A 22301-nucleotide genomic window follows, 5' to 3' on the forward strand; every position below is an offset into this window, starting at 1 on the left:
TTTGGTCCTCTACAGAGGGGTTGCTTTTCATCTCTTTCTAACCTGTTGTATCTTAATGTTATTTTTCTCTGAAAAAACGGTCATGTTGAAACTTTAGAACAACATGTTTAGCTCAATTTTATAATAAGTCATTGCAGACAACTGCTGGGGGCAGGGGCGGGGGGGCTGCGGGAGAGAGAGGGCAGAGGGAAGACCTTACATCTGTTAGGGGTAATGAGTACTTCGCACCTCTTGCAGAGCAAAGAGTTCTGGGTATGGCTGTATTCAGTATGTTTGGGGTATGCGTGGATGTGGATGCAGCTTGTGTGTGTCTGTGTGAAGCAGCGAGAGGGGGGAGAGGAAGCCTTCCAGATTTATTTTTACAAGACGGTCATGAATGTGACATTTGGTTCTGAGTGGAGGCTGGGACACTCAGGCTGGGGGGCGTTCGAGCTGCACACTGCACAGAATTTGTTTTCACCACTTGTATCTTTTGTTCCTTTAGACAGCTGACATGGTCTCGATTAAGATAACGTTCCTGAATGTGGATGGCATCCACTCTCCGATTAAGTGTAAAAAACTATTATCCCTATTCCAGCGTATGAACGCGCAGGTGGTCTTTTTACAGGAGGTGGAACACAATAAACTGCAAAGGGAGTGGGTGGGGAGCTGCTACTCCTCATCTTATTCTTCACGGCAGAGAGGTGTAGCGATACTTATTCATAAGCAGATACCGTTTCAGTTAGATAGAGTTTTGCAGGACGAGGAGGAACGCTATGTGGTGGTGGTGGGGATACTGTAACAGCAGCGTGTAGTTTTTTGCAATGCTTATGCTCCAAATGTCTATTCTCATGAGTATTTTGCCAAATTGGTGGGTCTCTTAACTAAGCTACCAGACTCTGATTTAATAGTCGGAGGCGATTTCAATATTGTTATGGACAAGCAAATTGACTGCAGATCCCCCGAGACCCGTGGGCAGTAATGATCTGCACTTAGGAGTCAATTTTCTTTGTCATGAGTTGAACTTATTAGACATTTGGAGGATTCTTCACCCAGGAGAACAAGATTTCACCTTCTTTTCTCACCCTCATGGTTCTCATTCCAGGCTGGATTATATTTTGGTGCCAGAAAAATTGTTTCCCCGAGTCGCGGATGCCAATATAAGAGTAATTTCAGTCTCCGATCATGCCCCTGTCTCTGTTACTTTACAAAATCGGTAAGTCCCCCTCTTCGGCTTTTTTTTGGAGAATGCCGCCTGATCTGGGTTTCGATGGTCACTTTCAGGAATATATCAAAGCAGGTTGGGAAGAGTATATTAAATTTATCAATTTGCCTGACATTGCCCCACACACGCTCAGGCATGCTGGGAAAGCAGTTATGCGAGGGCAGATTATAGTTTATGTCGCCAAGCGGAATAGGCAACGGAATGCTGAAATTCTGCGATTAACCACAGAGTTAAAGGCAGCGTTGAACCTATTTGTACGGGACTCACTACTGCGAATCAGCTAGCGGTGGCCCAGGTGCACCAAAGAGCGTCTAAATCTTTAAGGTTTTATAAATACAAGTTGTTCAAGCATGGGAATGTCCCGGGTAAGCTCCTTGCAAATTTAGTTAGGCCTCACCGAGAGCAATCTTTCATCGCTGGGGTTAAAGGCAGTAATGGCGCCTATCAGACACATCCAAAAGATATTGAAGCTAGCTTTGTGGAATATTATAAGAATTTATACGCTCCCAAACCTCACACTCAGTCGGTGTCTGAGGATTTTTTCCAAAACTTTCCCTGGCCGAAACTGCTTGGTGACAAGCTCTAGGCATTAAATGCCCATATTACGGACTTGGAAATTTTTGCCATTATCCAGAAGTTAAAAAATGGTAAAGCGGCTGGCCCCGATGGGTTGAGCAACGAGTTCTATAAAGTGTTAAAATTTCCTCTCTTACCAAGCTTGGTGTCTTACTATAATTCTCTCCTCCAAAATCAGTCCCTCCCGCTGGAAAAAGATTGCTCGACTATCATCCTTTTGCTCAAAAAGGGGCAGGATCCACAGGATGTGGGATCTTACCGATCCATCTCCCTAATCAATGTTGATGTTAAAATATTAGCAGCGGTCTTGGCAGCCTGGCTCGCCGCTCTCTTGCCCATGTTGATCCATTCAGATCAGACTGGTTTTGTTCAACGTTGGCAGGGGGTTCAAAATGTGAGACATAAGAACATAAGAAATTGCCATGCTGGGTCAGACCAAGGGTCCATCAAGCCCAGATCCTGTTTCCAACAGAGGCCAAAATCAGGCCACAAGAACCTGGCAATTACCCAAACACTAAGAAGAACCCATGCTACTGATGCAATTATTAGCAGTGGCTATCCCCTAAGTATAATTAATTAATAGCCATTATTGGACTTCTCCTCCAAGAACTTATCCAAACCTTTTTTGAACCCAGCTACACTAACTGCACTAACCACATCCTCTGGCAACAAATTCCAGAGCTTTATTGTGCATTGAGTGAAAAAGAATTTTCTTCGATTAGTCTTAAATGTGCTACTTGCTAACTTCATGGAATGCCCCCTAGTCCTTCTATTATTCAAAAGTGTAAATAACCGAGTCACATCTACTCGTTCAAGATCTCTCATGATCTTAAAGACCTCTATCATATCCCCCCTCAGCTGTCTCTTCTCCAAGCTGAACAGCCCTAACCTCTTCAGCCTTTCCTCATAGGGGAGCTGTTCCATCCCCTTTATCATTTTGGTTGCCCTTCTCTGTACCTTCTCCATCGCAACTATATCTTTTTTGAGATGCGGCGACCAGAATTGTACACAGTATTCAAGGTGTGGTCTCACCATGGAGCGATACAGAGGCATTATGACATTTTCCGTTCTATTAACCATTCCCTTCCTAATAATTCCTAACATTCTATTTGCTTTTTTGACTGCTGCAGCACACTGAGCCGACGATTTTAAAGTATTATCCACTATGATGCCTAGATCTTTTTCCTGGGTGGTAGCTCCTAATATGGAACCTAACATCGTGTAACTACAGCAAGGGTTATTTTTCCCTATATGCAACACCTTGCACTTGTCCACATTAAATTTCATCTGCCATTTGGATGCCCAATCTTCCAGTCTTGCAAGGTCCTCCTGTAATGTATCACAGTCTGCTTGTGATTTAACTACTCTGAATAATTTTGTATCATCCGCAAATTTGATAACCTCACTCGTCGTATTCCTTTCCAGATCATTTATATATATATATTGAAAAGCACCAGTCCAAGTACAGATCCCTGAAGCACTCCACTGTTTACCCTTTTCCACTGAGATGTCTCATTGCAGCCCTCAGTTATCATTCCCAGAAGGAGGCGTTAATTCTTAGTTTAGATGCTGAAAAAGCTTTTGATTCCCTCTCCTGGGATTACATGTTTTGGGTGCTCAAGCATTATGGGATAGAAGGGGATTTTGTCTCATGGTTAAAAGTGTTATACCATAACCCAAGTGCCCGACTTCTTATCAATGGGGGCTTGTCGGTTCCCTTCTCTTTACAATGCGGAGTGCGCCAAGGATGCCCGCTTTCCCCCCTACTTTTTGTATTGGCAACTGAACCCTTAGCTGAAACTCTCAGGCGAGACAAAGGCTTCTGGGGGCTCAGTTTGGGAGGGCACCCCGTTAAACTTGCCATGTTTGCCGATGACATCCTTCTATTTGTTGGCCGGCCCAGGCAAAGTGTACCAGTTATAATGTCGTGCTTTACACGGTTTCAAGACATAGCCAGACTCCGTATTAACTTTTCCAGGTCAGAGACCTTGGCTGTCAATTCCCACCTCCCTGCTTCTTGGGGCGGACCCTTCCCATTTACGTGGGCCTCCGGGAAGCTGAAATATTTAGGGGTTTGGATTCCTAGAGAGTTGGAGCAGCTCTATGACTTAAATCTCCTTGACACTTTAGCTAATATTGGGCAGCAGCTACAGGCTTGGCAGTCCCTTCCCCTCACCTTTTCTGGGCGCGGTGCTCCCACTCTCTGCTCCCACTCTTGTGAAGCGGGACCACCACCGCTCTTCTCCAATCACTCGGCACCACTCCCGTTTCTAGGGATCTATTGAACAGGTCGCACAGCGGTCCCGCCAGCACATCTCTGAGCTCCCTCAGTATCCTTGGATGAATCCCATCAGGCCCCATGGCTTTGTCCACTTTCAGATTCTTTAGCTCTTCCCATACATTATCTACTGTAAATGGATTTTCCTCTGTTCCGCTTCCCTCCAGTTTCTTGTTGTGTAGAGATGGTCCTTCTCCAGGGTCTTCTTTAGTGAACACAGAGCTGAAGTATTCGTTTAATATTTCTGCCATTTCTTCGTCTCTCTCCACACATTGATCATTTCCACCTTTCAATTTCACTATACCACTTTGGACTTTTCTCTTTTCGCTGATGTACCTGAAAAATGTTTTGTCACCATATTTTATCTCCCTGGCAATCCTCTCTTCCGCTTGACTTTTGGCCAACTTGATTAATTTCTTAGTCTCCCTCAGTTGAATCAGATATTCTTCTTTGTGCTCCTCCCTTTGGGATCTTTTGTATTTCTTGTATGCAGTTCTTTTAGCTTTAATTTTGTCAGCCACCTCCTTTGAGAACCAGATAGGTTTCATTTTTCTTTTGCTTTTCTTTACATTTCTAACATATAGAGCAGTTGCCTTGGCGATTGCTCCTTTTAGATTGGTCCACTGCTGATCCACATCTCTCTCATTTTCCCATCCATTTAGTTCTTCCTCTAGGTACTTCCCCATTTCCTCAAAGTCTGTGTTTTTGAACTGTAAAACTCTGGTCTTTGTGCTTCTTTTCCATATTCTTTTAGTGATATTAAACCATACCGTTTGATGATCACTGGTGCTGAGGTGGGCGCCCACCTTGACATCAGAGACGATATCTCCATTATTGAGCACTAAGTCGAGAATAGTTCCTTCTCTTGTGGGTTCCAATATCATTTGTTTGAACAAAGATACTTGCATGGCATCCACTATTGCTCTACTGTTTTTATGGAATAGACTTAGTTTTTGGGTACTTGCCAGGTTCTTATGGCCTGGATTGGCCACTGTTGGAAACAGGATGCTGGGCTTGATGGACCCTTGGTCTGACCCAGTATGGCATTTTCTTATGTTCTTATATAAACTTCATATGCTTCCTCTTTGGCTCAAAATGCACGATCTTAAAAACTTGCAGACAGGGCTGAAAACTTTTTTATGGGCAGGGAAATGGGCACGGACTAACTACCAAACTTTGGTGTACCCTAAGACACAGGGAGGGTTGGGATTGCCTGATTTTCAAGTTTACAATGTAGCGTGTCAGATGCGCTTCATTGGGGAGTGGATAATTGATATTTATACTTATTGCGAGGAGGGGTTGTTACCATGAATGCCCTTCCCTTGGTCTCCCTTGTATTTAGTGCAGGCGCCGAGGGCTACACTGCAAACCTTATATATCCCGCATTGTTTTTTGTCTCCCTGCCTAAAGGCCTGGAAATGGGTGCGCAACCTTTACCAACTGAACAAACCTTTCTTGTTGTTAACGGCCCTTAGTGGGCAATTATGACTTTCAGCCTGGAGTGGGTGCCAGTGGGGTTTTTAAGACATGGGCCCGGCAGGGTTTAATGTATGCTTTTCACTATTTTGAAGAAGGTGTCCCTTTTAATTTTAAAAGTTTATAAATAAATAAAAATAAATGTTGGGATATGAGACTATGGTTAACAATTATCGACTACCACACGAGTTTTTCTATGCTTATCTCCAAGCGAGACATTACCTGCAGACCTTCCAGTGGCAGCCAGAGGAATTTTCTCGCGAAGTTGCCTTCGCCAACTCTGTTTGACACTGGACGTTTGCATAACTCAATCGAAGGCTGGAGTGGGCTGCTAAAAAGCCAGTGGTCAGCACCAGATCTTGAGCGACTGGCCACATTTTGGTCGAAGTTCTGCACTCCGGATATACCTCCCACATTCATTCCTTCCTGTTTTGCATCTCTCCATAAACGACTGAAAGATAGTGGTCTTCGAGATCTTCAGTTCAGAATTCTGCATCACATCATATGTGACGATGTGCATCGCTTTCAAATGGGACGCCTTCCTTCTCTGCTATGCATTAAATGCAATCAAGTAGAAGGTACTATGGCTCATCGGTTAATCTTATGTCAGCCCTTAGACTCTTTCTGGACTCAGATAATGGACTGTATTGTCAACAGTTATCCTTTTGGCCGGACCACGAGCGCTTTCTGACACGTGCACGGGGGGGGTCAGGACCATTTTGGCAGGATTGTGGTTCTGCTGGTGTGCCGATCTATTCTTGCTGTTTGGACTGATCCGTTACCGGCACCACCGTGGTGGCCTGGTATCATCGTATGATGGACCGGGCACTGTTGGAACAAATGGGTTATCCACGTTCGCCCTCGACCACGGACAAGAACTATTCTGATTGTTGGACTGCATCCCCCCTGACTATCAAGGGCAATTGATAACAGCGGGTTACCACGCTCATTGGTATTCCGTTGATTTAGTTGCGTGTAAGCCCTGAGCGGCATGTGATGTTTGTTTACTTGTCAGTTACCATCTGTGGAGGAGGGCTCGGGGATGCTTCTGATGGTTGGAGTGGCTGATTGGTGAGGGGGGGGAAGCGGGGAGTATGGTATGAATGTTGCAAATGTGTGTTCTACAGTTTGGGGTGTTTCGTTTGTATGTATGGCGGGAACTGATGTTTAAAGGTAAATGTGGATTTGCAGAACCACTGTCTTGATTGTTACCCTGTTGGTTCTGTTAATATACCATTTATGAGACTATGAACTTGTACATCTTTACAATAAAAATGATTCTGCAAAAAAAAACAAAAAATTTTTAGCAGGTTCTATGTCTATAAGGTTTAAATATTTTGATATTTTTGTTATATTTGTTGTGTCCCGCGGCAGTGGCAGGCCACGACCGCGGTCCCCTACCTCGTCCGCGGCGGCAACCCGCCGCGGCAGCCTCAGGGGAAACCCCTGACCGGGTGCGCGTTGTCCCAGGGCGGGTCCCCGGCCTGACCGCCGGGTGGAGAGCCGTCTCTGCTCTGTCCCCGCGCCGTTCCTGCAGCCTTTCCTCCGTGGAGGAAATTCAAGATGGCCGCCGCCATCCTTAGGCGCGAGCCCACGCCCCCTTCAGAGATTTAAAGGAACCTGATCCCTTTAACAAGCCTCACCTGTCCTTAATCAGCCTGAGCAGGGGAAGTATAAAGGGAAGCTTCCTCTGCTCATTCCCTGACTTGGTAACGTCCTCCAGCGCTGTCTAGTCTGCTTGCCTCGGTGAGTTCTTGAGCTTCGGATCCCTGTTCCTGTTTCATCTTGGTCTTCTTGGTTCCTGACTTTGGATTGGCTTACGGTGATTCTCAGGTGTGCGACTCAGATTGGCAAGCGGTGATTCTCTGGTGTGACCTCGGACTGGCAAGTGGTGATCCCTCGGTGTGTGACCTCGGACTGGTAAGCGACGACTCTCTGGCACCTGATCTTGGACCCCTCCTGGACTCCGTCTCCAAGGGCCCGCCTAAGTCCCAGCGGTCTGGGTCCCTATGGGCTCCTCCTGGGGGGACCGCGCACTTCCAGGGTGAAGCTCCAGTCAGCCCTTGCACTGATACTGCGACTCCTCGGGGTCCACCTAAGTCCCAGCGGTCTGGGTCCCTACAGGCTCCTCCTGGGGAACCACAGACTTCCAGGGGTGAAGACACAGTTCCTCTTCTAGCCTCTTCATCTGTCTGCAGTCGTCTCCGCCTCCAGAGCCGAGGGTCAACTGCGCTCCTCTTCTGTTCTGCCTCGCCACCCGACGAGAGAACCTACGGAACCTCCGCAAGGTATACCATCCTCTCATCGGCCCAAAGGTCCACAAGCCTGAGCATAACAATATTTTGATGTTATTCTTTGAAATGTATTTCTGTTTTGGGATTGGTTATTCTCATGTATTTTTGGGCACCATTTGCAGTTCTTTATTTAAGAGCTGACTCGTTTGTTTTTGGTATACATGCTGCTAGTTTACATCAATGTTTATTGTTTAAATTACTCTGCATTGTGGGTAAGCTATGTACCTCTTATTTCATTTACTGCTGTTTGCCTGTATTGACATGTCCTTTACTATATGATTCTTTGTGTGTTTCAGATATTTGTCCCTCCCAACGCAACATGTGCGAAACATGATCCGTGTTGGGGGATTCCTAGCACTTGTGGTTGAGATGTGAAGCTTTTTTGCCATTATTAAATTTTCATTTGTGTAGATTTTCATTTGGAATGTCTGCATCTGTTTTTTCCACACCTCTTTTTTCGATCTATAACTGTCTTACGCAATCTGGAGTATCTAGCTGTTCAAGATTACATTGGGTCTAACAAAGAAATTCAGCTTCCCTCCTACAGGCAAGCCCCTGAACAGAGACTGGGATTCTGTCTTTTTCCAGGTCCAGTCAAAACTAAACTTGGTTTCACCTGAGTTGTATAATGGGGCCTAGAGCTTCTGTGCTTGCTTTAGCAAGACCTTGAGCACTGTTGCCTGTGATAAGTAGGCCCTGAGATATGGGAGGTTATTTCTGCCAGTTTTTTTTTTTTTTTTTTTTATTAAGGATGTTTGGCTGAACATAACTTTTGCATTAGCAGTGGATAAAATCTGAAACATAAAATGGTGATCATTCATGAGTTCTACCCCTGCCATTGACCTAGTCCTGGGGGAATTAAGGAGCGAAGAAATTCCCCCCTGCGCAGAATTGCCATTTTCTGTGCAGAATTGCCAAATTCTGCGCAGAAAATAGCAGAGGAGACCCCGGCATGCTGCGAATGGAGCACATCCCACGTGTGCCATGGGATGCGCTCCGTTCGTGGCAAAGATGGAAGGCCCCCGTGTGCCACGAATGGCACGCCCGTGCCTTCATCTTGCTGCGAACGGAAAGCGTCCCGCGGCACATGCAGGATACACTCCGTTCGCGGCATGCCGGTGAGAGAGAATGTGGGTGAGACAGAGCAGGAGGCTGTGAGAGAGAGCATGGGAGGTAAGGGGAGGGGGATGCCGGTGAGAAAATGTGAGTGTGTGAGAGAGGTGAGGGGAGGGTGAGAGAGCAGGAGGGTGTGAGAGTGCTTGGGAGGTAAGAGAGAGAGGGGGGGGGTGGGGGATGCTTGAGTGTGGATTTCAGAGAGGGAGCCTATATGAGGGGAGGGGTGTGGGGGAGGGTGAGACAGCGGGGGGGGGGGGGTATGCTTGAGTATGGGTTTTCAGAGAGAGGGAGCCTATATGAGAAGATTGTGAAGGAGTGTGTATGTGTCTGAGAGATTGGGAGCTCGAGTGTATGAAAAAGGGAGTGTGTGTATGTGAGGGTGCTAGCCTGTGTGAAGGGATTGTGTATGTGTGAGACAGAGCCTGTGTGAAGGAATGCATGAGAGAGAGACATAGGTAGCCTGTGTGAGGATGTATGTGTGAGAGAGAAAGGGAGCTTGTGTGGGTTTGTATGCAAGAGAGAGAGAGACTTCTGGCATTAGCATACAAACATTTCAAAGTGTGTATTTTGTTTGTCTTTTCATTCTGCTTTTTAATTGATAGGGATAAGTTAGAATTTTTTAGCTCAGGTGAGTTTTTAGTTACAGGCACTTGGACTACTTTTCTTATTATTGGAACCTCATTGTCGGGATGCCCTAATTCTAATGCATCAAACACACTAAATAATATTCCCAAATAGTTAACTTCGCCCCAATACTTTTAAAAAAGAAAATTTCCCAAGCAAAAACTGATTCCTTTCAGCCACCAGCAAGGTGATCCTCTCCTCTCAGTGATCCCACAAGACATTTCAAGATTTCTTCCCACCACTGACAAGACCATCTCTGAAACCATTCCACGCTGCCCTGGCTTTCAGATTCCCAACAATTTGCTGTCAGAGTGCTTCTGAAGCCCTGACCACTGAAGTAACACTTTAAGTGAGTCTCTCACCTTTCCTGATTTAAGCATATGCCCAAGAGTCTATCACTCCAGGAACTCCAATTTAAGATCCTACACTACATTCTTTGTGATGATGTTGGACGCTACCACATGGGGAAGCTGCCCTCGCCACTATGTATTAAATGCAACCAGGAGAGAGGTACCTTAGCTCATCGGCTTTTTACCTGCACTAGCCTAGCGAGGTTTTGGAATGGAGTGCTGGAAGTTGTTGCTCAATGCACAGGCTCTACCATTAGCCGGACAGGCAAACTACTTTTGTCCGGAGTACGAGGAGCTCTTCCCGCTTATCAGTCATTGCTGGACAAGTTTGGCCATACCGTAGTGTTATTGGCATGTTGTACAATCTTAGCTGACTGGACAGCGCCGGGCACGCCCCCCACCCTGCAGGCCTGGTTTTATCGGCTTGCATCTTCAATGCAAATGGAGCACTTGGCCTCTTTAGGCAGCATACGATTACAGAAATTGCTGGTCTATTTGTTTCACACTCCTGCCATTGGACATTCAATCAAACCTGCTCACTACTGGATACCACCCATCTTGGAAATGACCAGCTGCAAAGAGCAAGGACGATTAGTATGCTGTGACTTGTGCAGAAGTGTGGGGGGGGGGGTTAACGAAAAAAATTTGTTACCTGTCAACATTTGATCATTTGTAGGAATTTGCAACATCAGTTTATTAGGGGCGCTATCTCCTAGGGCAGCGGTTCTCAACCGGTGTGTCGCGACACCCTAGTGTGTCGCCAAGCACCGGCTTGCTGTGTCTCGTCCTCGGGGTCTCTCCCGCTGCTCTTCTTCTTCCCTGCTGCCGTTGCCCGCTGGGCTATCAACACGTTCAAGCCCAGTGGGAACGGCAGCAGTGCTAAAAAAAGCTGTGGCACTTGTGGCTGGGGCCTTTTCTTCTTCCCGCACCTGCTCCCCCACCCCCCGTGACCCGGAACAGGAAGTGAAACACGGTGCGCGGGAAGGAGAAAGGGCAGTGCCGCGTGATAAAGTAGCAGCGGTGGCTGCAGCATCGGCACCCGAGCAATTGAAGCAGATGGTAATCGGGAAAGGAGAGAGCAGCATGAGCCTCCCGCAGCCGATGGGATTCTTCTTTCTTGGCTTGCGGGGGCTGGAGGAGGAGGCTGCTGCAGCTACCATTTGTGCTCGGGGAGGGGCGGGGAAGAGGAAGTGAGTGAGAGAAAGAAGCAGCCAGCCTGCGTGTGATTGAGAGCATGTGTTTGAGTGAGAGAAACTGGTCAGAGAGCTGTTGTGTGTGTGTATATGTGAGAGACAATGAAAGTGACTGCTCAAGGAGATGACTGATGTGTATGTGAGAGTGTGAGGCATTAGTCAGGGAGGTGACTGATGTGTGTGTGAGAGAGAGAAAAAGCATTGAAGTGAGAAATCTGGGTATGTGAGAAAGCATGGGCGTAAGAAGCCTGCTGTTGGGAGGGGGGGAATGTGTGTGAAAGAAAGCATGGGAGTGAGAAGCCTGATTATGTGAGAGAGCATTGGAGTGGGAAGTCTGTGTGTGTGTGTGTGTATGCATGAGAGAGAGAGACTGGTTGGTAAGGTGACGGTGTGTGTGTGAGAGAAAGAGACTGGTGTGTGTGAATGTAAGAGAAAGAATGTGATTCAGGAAATGAGAAGCCTGTGCAGTGGAGAGCGAGCATGGAAATGAGAGAGACTGGTGTGTGTGTGTGTATGTATGTGTGTGTAACAGAGAGAAAGTGATTATGGGAATGAGAAGCCTGTGCATGTGAAGAGAGTGAGGATGGGAGTGAGAACCTGGGTGTGTGTGAGACACAGCATGGGAGGGAGAAGCCTGTATATGTAAGACAGAACATGGAAGTGGGAAGCCTGTGTGTGTATGCATGAGAGAGATCAGGTGACTGGTGTGTGTGTGTGTGAGAGAAAGAAAGTGATTATGGGAATGAGAAACCTGTGCATTTGAAGAGTGAGCATGGGAGTGAGAAACCTGGGTGTGTGTGAGACACAGCATGGGAGTGAGAAGCCTGTATATCTGAAAGAACATGGGAGTGGGAAGCCTGTGTGTGTGTATGCATGAGAGAGATCAGGTGACTGGTGTGTGTTTGTGTGTGTGTGTGTGTGTGTGTGTGTGTGTGTGTGTGAGAGAGAGAGAAAGTGATTATGGGAATGAGAAGCCTGTGCATGTGGAGAGAACAAGCATGGGAGTGAGAGACTGGTGAGTGTGTGTGAGACAGAGAAAGTGATTATGAGAGTGAGAAGCCCGTATATTTAAGTAGAACACGGGAGTGGGAAGCCTGTGTGTGCGTATGGCATGAGAGAAACTGTTCAGGAAGGTGACTGGTGTGTGTGTCAAAGACTGTTTGGGAGATGATTGGTGTGTGAGAGACAGAAACTGGTCATGGGGGCATGACTGGTATGGTGTGTGTGTGTGTGTGAGAGACATGGGCATTAAGGAAGAGGACCATGAGTATAGAGCTTAGCCTCTACTGCTGCTTCTGCTGTGTGCTACGGCCTGTATGGAAGAGGAGTAGGAGAGCTGCTGGAGGGGGGTAAGTAAAGGTGGCTTTTTAAGTTTATTTTTCTTGATTGACTGCCATTTTAATTATTTATTATGTGAGTGTCTGCTTTTTTTGAAATATTTTATTGGTGTTTGGAGAATTTTAATAGTTTTTATGAGTTTTTAATTGTTGGATGTTATTCTGTTCATAGCTGTTTAGAAACATTTATTCTGCTTATTAGTATAGTTTTACAATTATTTCTGTGTGGGGATATATAGCTGCTTGCTAACTCTGTTTTCCTAATAACCTAATAAGAGGTGTATTGGGTTTTTAGGGCCTGATTTAATATTTATAGTGTTGCCATTTCATAGATAGGGTTGCTCCTGTTTGAGTGTATTCCATAATACAGGTGTAACTGTGTGCGGATTAGTTTATGTGCATTACTACAGATCCTGGGAGTATGTTAGGTCGGTTCTGTGTCTGTTACTGAGATGAGATATTTTACTAGCATGTAAGAGTTTTATCAGTCTTATTTGTTGTGTTTTCTCAAGAGGACATGCATTGGTGTTAAGCTGCTGTCTTTTCATAAGTAGGGCTATTGAGCCTGGAAGTAGAAGGAGTTTGAGTTGCTGTTACTAAGATGACACCAGAACCAGAATATCTTTTTTGTAGGGTGAATTGTATGGGGAATGTCATAATTCTGCTTTACATCCATTATTGTGGGTCAGGGGGGGTTCCCGTGGATGCAAACTGTACTTTTACATCTAGCCCCGTGACAATCATGGGTCAGTGTGTCACGCATGTGAGAACCATCTGTCAGGTGTGTCCCGACAGAAAAAACGGTTGAGAACCACTGTCCTAGGGGTGGGGGGGGGGGGGGATAGGAAGTGTGCGGATGTGTGTGTTGTGCGGGATGATTGGTTTGTGAGGATGTCTATTGTGATTTTGTCTGGTGGCCCTGATCCACTGGACCTTCAAAGGAGGGCATGCAGGACACCAGCTATGTTTGGCTAAAGCACTTTGAGGAGTGTATGTTTGGCATTGTTGAATTATATTGAGCTCCTCCACATGGTTATGGTTGTTGTACTGCTTGTACTCACTAAAGGAAAATCGGTTCTTACCTGCTAATTTTCGTTCCTGTAGTACCACGGATCAGTCCAGACCATGGGTTGAGCCTCCTGTCCAGCAGATGGAGACAGATCAAAACTGAAAGGGTATCCTGTATCAGGACAGAGCCTAGACTACACCCCTTCAGTATAAAGTACTTTCAAAGCAGGTATGACTTCCCAAGAATCAAGCAAGCAACAATGAAAAAAACTGGTAAATCCAACAAGTGAACAATTGAAAGATTTCTGAATGAACAAAACGCTCTGACTTAAAAATATTGTATTTTCATCTGTACGATGCTTCCGGTGCTTGAGTAATAATAGACAAAAAGTCAGATAATGGAAAAAACCTGTAGAGACAAAAGAACCTTCGAGTGGATGTAGTAGATCTAGTAACGGGCGGGTGTCTGGACTGATCCGTGGTACTACAGGAAACGAAAATTAGCAGGTAAGAACCAATTTTCCTTTCCCTGTACATACCCGGATCAGTCCAGACCGTGGGATGTACCAAAGCTTCCCTAAACAGGGGGGGGGGGAGGACAGAGACAGTCCCGCTCGAAGAACCTGCCGCCCGAAGGAACCAAGAACTGGAGCCTGTACATCAAGGCGGTAATGACGAGCAAAGGTATGCAGGAACTTCCAAGTAGCTGCCCTACATATTTCCTGCGGAGAGACCGATTGACTCTCCGCCCAAGAAGTGGCCTGAGACCGCAAAGAATGAGCTTTTAAGCCTTCCGGTACTGGTCGACCCTTATAGATGTAAGCTGACGCAATGGCCTCCTTTAGCCAACATGCGATAGTGGCCTTGGAAGCCTTATTACCTTTATTTGGACCACTCTACAGAACAAACAAGTGATCAGAGACCCGGAACTCATTTGTAACCTGAAGGTAACAAAGCAAGACCTGTTTCACATCTAGGCGCCGCAGATCACCCCCAGATATATTTGCTACTTCTGTAGAAGAAAAAGCCGGAAGTTCCACGGACTGATTAACATAAAAGGAAGACACGACCTTTGGCAAGAAGGGAGGATACTGTCTTAAGGGATACCCCTGAATTAGAAAAATGTAGAAAAGGTTCCCTGCACGACAACGCTTGAAGCTCTGAGACTCTTCTGGCAGAACAAATGGACACCAAGAAGACTGTTTTGAGAGTCAAATCCTTAAGTGTAGCCCGCCTTAAAGGTTCAAAAGGAGCGTCGAAGAGAACCCGGAGAACCAAGCTAAGACTCCATGAGGGACAAGTAACCCAGACCGAAGGATTCAAGTGCTTGGCTCCCTTGAGGAAACAGATGACATCTGGATGAGCCGCCACTGAGTAACCATCAATGGTACCTAGTAGGGAACAGAGAGCGAAGACCTACACTCGCAAGGAACTAAAAGACAAACCCTTGGAGAGACCTTTCCAGAGGAAGGAAAGAACCTGAGAAACTGGAGCCTTACAGGCCGATACACCCAGGGCAACACACGCACTTCAAAAACCTTCCATACTCTGACATAAGCAAGTGAGGTAGTCGGCTTCCTGACCCGCAACAGAGTGGATATAACTTCTTCCTTATATCCCTTCTTCCTCAATCTCCACCGTTCAAAAGCCAGGCAGCTAGACAGAAGCAATCTGCATGATCAAAAAATATGGGCTCCTACCGAAGAAGATGGGAGAGATGACCGAGGCGGAGAGGACAATCCGTGGCGACATTCACGAGGTCCGCAAACCACAGTCTGCAGGGCCATTCTGGAGCCACTAGAATGATGGGACCGCGATGAATCTCGATTCTTTGGAGCACTTTGCCCACTAACGGCCAAGGAAGTAATACGTACAGTAGAAAGTCGTGGGGCCAGGGAAGGACCAGGGTATCTACCCCTTCCGCGCAGTGTTCTCGTCTGTGGCTGAAAAACTGAGGAGCTTTCGCATTGTTCATGGTAGCCATCAGATCCAAGTGAGGAGGACCCCATCTGCGGATGATCAGGTCAATCGCTGTGTCTGACAACTCCCACTCACTGGGGTCTAACCGCTGGCGACTGAGGAAATCCACCTGAATGTTCTCCTTCCCCCACAATATGGGACTCAGCTAAGCGCTCTAGGTGATGCTCCACCCATGGCGAATAGCTTGCTGGCTTCCAGAGCGACTAGGCGACTCCTGTGCCCCTCTGTCGATTGATGTAAGCTACAATGGTGAGTTGTCCAATAGGACCCATATCGGCCTTGTGAAGGAGTAGGGGAAGGAAAGCTTTGAGAGCCAGGCGAACCGCTCGAGCTTCCAGTCGATTGATGTGTCAGCGAGATTGGACCAGAGACCAATACCCTTGAGTAGACTGGGTCTGACATACAGCTCCCAGCCGGAGAGGCTGGTATCCGTTATGAACCACGATCCACTGCGGCAATCTGAAGGGACACCCCCTTCTGAAGATGGGCAGAGGCGAAAGCCACCACTGCAGTTAGACAATGGTAGACTCGGAGAGCAGGAGGGGGCGTCCGAAACTGTTGCGTTACTGGTTTCCTCAGTGGGATAGCAAGGCTTTCTGTAACGGACACATATGCGCAAGAACACCCAAGGACCAGAATGATAGTGGAAGCCATGGATCCCAGAACTTGAAGATAGTTCCAGGCCGTTGGCAGGGCAAGAGAGAAAAAATTGTGCACTTGGCCCTCCGGAAGAAACACCTTGCCAACTCGAGTGTCGAATCACCGCCCCCAGAAATTCCAATGTCTGAGAGGATTGAAGTTGCTCTTGGGAAAGTTGATAACCCACCCTAGAGAGGTCAGACAATATAAGACCTTGCTGACTGCCAGCTTGCAAAGAGCCTCCGATTTGGCCTCGAATGAGCCAATCGTCCAGATAAGGATGGACTAGGACTTCCGTCTCGATGCAGGGTGGCTGCCACTACCACCATTACCTTAATGAAGTGCACGGCGCCGTGGAGAAGACCGAAGGGGAGCGCTCGAAACTGAAAATGTTGGCCCAGTATCTCGAACCAAAGATACCGCTGATGATCGCAGTGAATCGGGATACATAAGTAAGCCTCCGTCATATCGAGTGATGCCAGGAATTCTCCAGCTCGAACCGCTGCTATCAGCCAGCCCCTCAAGGTTTCCATCGTAAAAATGGGAACCTTGAGAGCCCGGTTGACGCGTTGAGATCCAAAATTGGACGAAAAGAGCCCTCCTTTTTGGGAACGACGAAGTATATGGAAATATTGGCCGAACCCTTGTTCTTCATCCACTGGGACTGGGACTATGGCCCCCAGGTCCAGCAGCTTGTTCAGGGTCTGTTCAATCGCAGGCCTCTTTCAAACTTCCGCAGGGGGAGATCAGGTGAAGATCCGGTAGGTCTCGAGCAAATTCTAATGCGTAGCCTTTTTCTATCACCTCTAGGACCCACTGATCCGTTGTTATGTTGGCCCATTCCTCGAGAAACAGGGACAGCTGTCCACCTAAGTTGTCAAACGGAGGAATGAGCCAGCCCCATTTCATTGGGAGGAGGACTTTGTGGCCGAGTGTTGCTGGCTACTATCCCTGAAGGGTCGGCGTCCCCGAAAGGAATGAGATCGGGAAGCATTACCCTCTCGGGAAGGAACCCCGTGCTCTGGTGTTAAAATGACGTTGCCGCCCCCTGAAGCGAGTGCGAGAAGGTAAGAAAGGCTTAGACTGTTCTGGCGGTCCTCCGGCAACTTATGAACCTTATTTTTCTCCCAGAGATTTGATAATTTGCTCTAGGTCCTCACCAAAAAAGCAACTGTCCCTTGAAGGGAAGAGTTCACAACTGCACTTTGGAAGAGGCGTCCACAGACCAATTTCTCAGCCAGAGGAGGCGCCTGGCCAAAACCACGAAGACCTTGGTCTTGGCTTGCAACTCGCAGAAGATCGTAAAGGGGCGTCCGCTCCATATGCAAACGCTCTTTTCCAAGCAATCCGCCTGCTCCACCTCTGCAGACGGGAAAGTCTTGGGTGCTGAGTAATTGCTGAACCCACCTAAGGCTTGCCCGCTGCATGAGACTGCCGCAGATTGTCGCCCCGAATTCCCAAGGACAAGACCTCAAATATGCGTTTGAGGTAAAATTCCAACTTGCGGTCCTGGACATCCGTCAGAGCCGTAGCCCCATCACCGGGAATGGTGGTGTGTTTGGTAACCGCCGTAAGAGAAGAATCCACCTTGGGCATCTTAAGTAGATTCAAGCAGTCCTCAGGAAGGGGGTAGAGTTTCCATAGCCCTACACACTCTGAGTCCCGCCTCTGGGGACTCCCATTCCCTAAGGAGCATCAGCTTGTGCATAGGGTGAAATGGAAAAGTACATGGAAGAGCCCTAAATCCCGCCAGGACCGGGCCCATGTTGGCAGGCATTGCAGCCGTAACCGTATCCTGCAGGGGGCACCTCATTCCCAGTTCCTGCAAAATGAAGGGAATGAGTGGTTCCAGTTCCTCCTTTTGAAATAAACGTAGGACCCGAGGATTGTCTCCCTCGAGGGGGGGGGGGGTTTAGGAAGCAAAGGATCAACATCCGGATCCGGAGTCGGGGCCAGCGGTGGCTGGGGAGGGTCCGGAGGCAGCGGGACCATCCTGACCCTAACCGAGCCCTGTCCCTCTGGTGCCCTGGGAGGTTGCGGAGGTGAAATTTGCGGGGTTTTGGTGGGGGGGGGGAGTTGTTTTTTTTTTTTGTTTTTTTTTTTTTTTTTTTTTTGTTTTTTTTTTTTTTTTTTTTTGTTTTCCCCTTGATCTTCCTCCTGCTGTAAGCTGGCTAAATAGGACTTGTGCATAAGAAGCACAAACTCCATGGAGAAAATGTCAGGCACTCCCTCCGGGGAATGAGGGGGGGCTCAAATCTTGTGGGGAAACTAAGGAATCGGGCTCACCTTCCTGCACATCCGATTCTGCATTTGAGCCTGCTTCCAAGATGGCCACCGTTCCCGTGGTTTTTTGGGCCGGGATGCCTGGCCACGCGGCGTGGAACTCACCCCGGGTCGCTGTGGGCAAGGGGACCGATTAGGGACCCTCCCCACCCGGTAGACACCCTGAACAAAGGCCTCCTTGGGAGAGCCACGTGGCAGGCTCTCCACAGGCTTTACAGGCGCAGGAATGCGGCATCAGTGCTGAAGAAAAAAATCGCTAAAAAGTAAAAACTGCTGAGCTGTGCAGGGCTGAAGCCGGTCAGCGGAGGCAGTGACTGAACTCTGCACACTGCCGGAGCTGTCCACAGTGCTTAAGAGGTAATAAAACAAGCAAAATAGAAAAACCAGCCTTGCCTGTACCTTTTTTTTTTTTGATTGATCAGTAAAGCCAGGGGAAAAGCACAAGCCAAAGGATACTGTTCAATACTGGACAGCTAGACAATGGAGGAGTGACTGGACCACCAGTATCACCCCAGATGGTCACCGGGAAAAGAGGAGCCTAAGATAAAGTGGAGGGCAAGCCCCCTCTAGGCTCCCAGCAGAGCGGAGAGACCTAACTGTCTCTGTGAGGAAAAAAGGGAGAAAACTTTCAAAGTCCTCTTTTTTTTAATCCAAGAATTAAATACTTGCTTGATCCAGACCAGAAAGGAAAGAAGATCCCCTCAAGGAAACTAAGGGAAGAAGACAAAGGAGGGGAACTGTAGGCTTAGCTGCCTGCATCTTGCTGAAGGCAGATGAATACTGAAGGGGTGTAGGGTAGGCTCTGTCCTGATATAGGACCATTACAGTTTTGGTCTGTCTCCATCTGCTGGACAGGAGGCTCAACCCACGGTCTGGACTGATCCGGGGTACGCACAGGGAATAAAAATGATTTTGACAAAAAAAAAAAAAAAAGTCTCACCTTTTCTTCCACAGCAGTGCGTGTAGGCAGCTCATGCTCACTGAAAAGGTAAGAAGGAAAATGAGTATTATTCTGAGCAAACATTGCAAAGATAGCATTCCTATTATCACCCGATATGAAAGAAGATCAATCATAATACAGTATAACTATGATAATACAGCTGTGAATATGTAGCACAATACCACAAGACTTAGTTAGAACACATGTAATCCATTTACTATAAGCCTATATGGGAGTTTTCTGGTTTTATCTGATGAAACAATCACAGTCAATAATACAAGTCAACTGTAGCACAATGCACCAGCATAATAGAAAGATCACACCATAAAAGTATCTCCATATATAGTACACTAGAACAGATTACATCATTCCATAACAGATATTACACCACAAAGATACTTCCCTATACAGTCATCAACTCCATCATCAGCATTTTAAAGTCTCTTCTTGCAGTCTTTCAGCAGATGGACTTCTACAGTCAGAATTTTATAGTGTGGGTACTGATACACTGACATTAGGGATTAGCACAAAACTTCTATGCTAAGTCCAAAAGGCAAAGCATGTTCAAGCAGCATTGTCTGAATTATCAGGAAGGCTGTTCAACCACTTAAAAATGGTGCTAGCATTCATTTGTTATGGGTTTGACAGTTGCTTGGTTTTGATTGTAAGTATTACTATTCTTAAAATAAGGCATAGTGTAACCTGCATGGAGCATCAATTACTACCCTTAACAGATACATGGGGTAACTTGCAACGGGGCAGCATTACTACCATAAGAAATTTGCTGGGCAGACTGGATGGACCATTTGGTCTTTTTTTGCCAACAATACTATGTTACTACGAGTCCTCTCTGCCCTTAGCATTCCTGAGAAACAGCATCAGATGTCTCCTGATATCTCAGAATCCCAATGACAACTCTCAGGGAGATTCTTGTGGCTTAAGGTCTCATCTTGGAATAATCACCACAAGAGTTTCAGCTAGCCTAGCCAAGCTATAAGGGATGCAGAATCCTGTCACACTGCTAGCTGTGCAGAAGACCATTGTCCTATTTCAGATGTCTGGGTGGTAGTGAGTAGCTTGGTCCTTTCCTGAACCAGAACCTAATATTATAGGAACAGAGGACGGCTATAGTCTGTCACTGGATGGATTGCAAACTTATCCAGATAACTTTGGAGGATTATACAGTAGCGAGCTGCACTATTCAATATCACTGGCTATCTTAAAGACAGCCTGATAACATTATCCGGTTAACTTCAGTACAAGCGGTTGGTGGCGACCAGAGTAAGCCAGATAAATTATCCAGCTAACTCTGAAGATAACTCCTCCCAAAAATGCCCCTACATTCTCCAGATAAGTGTCCAAAATATTCAAAAGTTGTCATGTAGCTGGATAACTTACAAGTTATCTGGTTAAATGCCGCTGAATATGGAACCCAATATTTGCAATTTTATTGATGATTGAAAGGACATACAATTAAAGCCTTGTTTATCCACAAAACTGCCGCAGTGCAAGCTTCCCTCTCTCTCTCACAGAAAAGGTACAGCAGCAGGATAGTGTATGTATACATGTTGGTATGTGCTGGGGGGGGGGGGGGGGTGTGAGAGAGATGTCAGAGTTATGGGTGTGAGGGGTATATAGATAGGGTGCATTTATGTGTTGGTTTGAGTACGTGGAGGAATGGATGTACCTGTGTGGGGGATAAGTGGAGGGGGTGGTGAATGACAAAGTAGAGTGTGAGGGGAGTTGTGGGGGTGTGTATTTATTGCAGGGTATGTCTGCATATGTGGAAGAGGATGGTGTGTGTTTTTGCATGGGGAAGGGCTATTTGTCTGGGATGTGTGTAATGTTGAGAAGTGTAGGGGATGTAAACTAAAGGCGCCTTTTGGCAGTTATTTGTCCTGTCTGTGTGGCGGAAGTAGGTGCAGTTGTGTGGTGTGTGCTGGAGCAGGGTTGGAGATTGTGAGTGTGTAGGGATGTGTGGGAGGGGTTTGTGTGCATGGGTGAATGTGTATAATCTGTGGTATGAGTTTGGGAGTATGGGGTAGGTGTAGGGATTATGATTTTGTAAGTGTGGAAGAGGTGGTTTTGAAGGCATTTTCACACTATCGTTCATCTACTGCTTCAGTTATTTTCCTGTTTGTCTGCTTGTGTTGCTTTGTGCCAAAATGCTGGAAGGGTGAATGGGAGCTTTTGGAATGAAGTGGTGGTCAACATTCTGCAGCTTCAAAGGAGTCAATATTCAGAACACAGGGTCTGCAGCTAAAATTGGCTTTCAAACTGCAGAAAATGTTCACATTTTAAAATTTATCCCATGTCCAGGTAAGTTTTGTGCTAAATGGATTAAGGGTTTCACATAGAGCGCTGGACAATATTCAAAACATTCAGGGCTGAATTTTCAAAGCCATATATGCACATAAAACTGTTCCATGTGCATAAATGGCTGTTAGAAAATAGCCTGGGACTCAGTACATGTTTAACCTGATGCCACACAGCGTTTTATGTGAAGCAGCGTTCTGGAGGGCAGAGTTGGAACTTGAGTAATGACGTATTGATTTTTATAAGTATTTGTGTAAGTTCATCCACACAAGTTACATTCTCCAAAGAAGAGGTGAAACTATATAAATTATTCTGTGTGTGTACCAGTCCAATTACCTACAAATTTTCAATTGAACTTATGAGCAGAACGTCACTTTAAAATTCATGGAAAAGTCTGTGCGAAAAAGATTTGCGCAGACTTTACTTGACTGTGCATATTATAAATTGTCTTCTTATGACGGTTTGAATCAGCTTTTAACCACATAAAGCAAAGTTGCTTACCTGTAACAGGTGCTCTCCGAGGACAGCAGGATGTCAGTCCTCACACATAGGTGACATCATCGGATGGAGCCCAGCACAGAAAAATTATGTCAAAGCTTCTAGAACTTTGAGTGAGCCTCTCTGAGCATGATCAGGCATGCATTGTACTACGTGGCCATGCAGGGTCCCCTCAGTCTTATATAATAT

The 22301-nt window shown here is 46.6% G+C and overlaps 1 protein-coding gene across 1 annotated transcript in view; it reads right to left on the bottom strand.

Annotated features, from left to right (window-relative positions):
• LOC115079276 (USP6 N-terminal-like protein) overlaps positions 1-22301 on the bottom strand; it is a 459663-nt gene that overhangs the window by 233024 nt on the left and 204338 nt on the right. The window contains exon 4 of the mRNA XM_029582658.1: positions 19299-19338. Within this exon, the coding sequence (XP_029438518.1) occupies positions 19299-19338 (40 nt within the window). The remainder of the gene's footprint in view (positions 1-19298; positions 19339-22301) is intronic.

Source organism: Rhinatrema bivittatum, chromosome 17 (assembly GCF_901001135.1).
Source record: "Rhinatrema bivittatum chromosome 17, aRhiBiv1.1, whole genome shotgun sequence".
Classification (NCBI taxonomy): Eukaryota; Metazoa; Chordata; class Amphibia; order Gymnophiona; family Rhinatrematidae; genus Rhinatrema; species Rhinatrema bivittatum.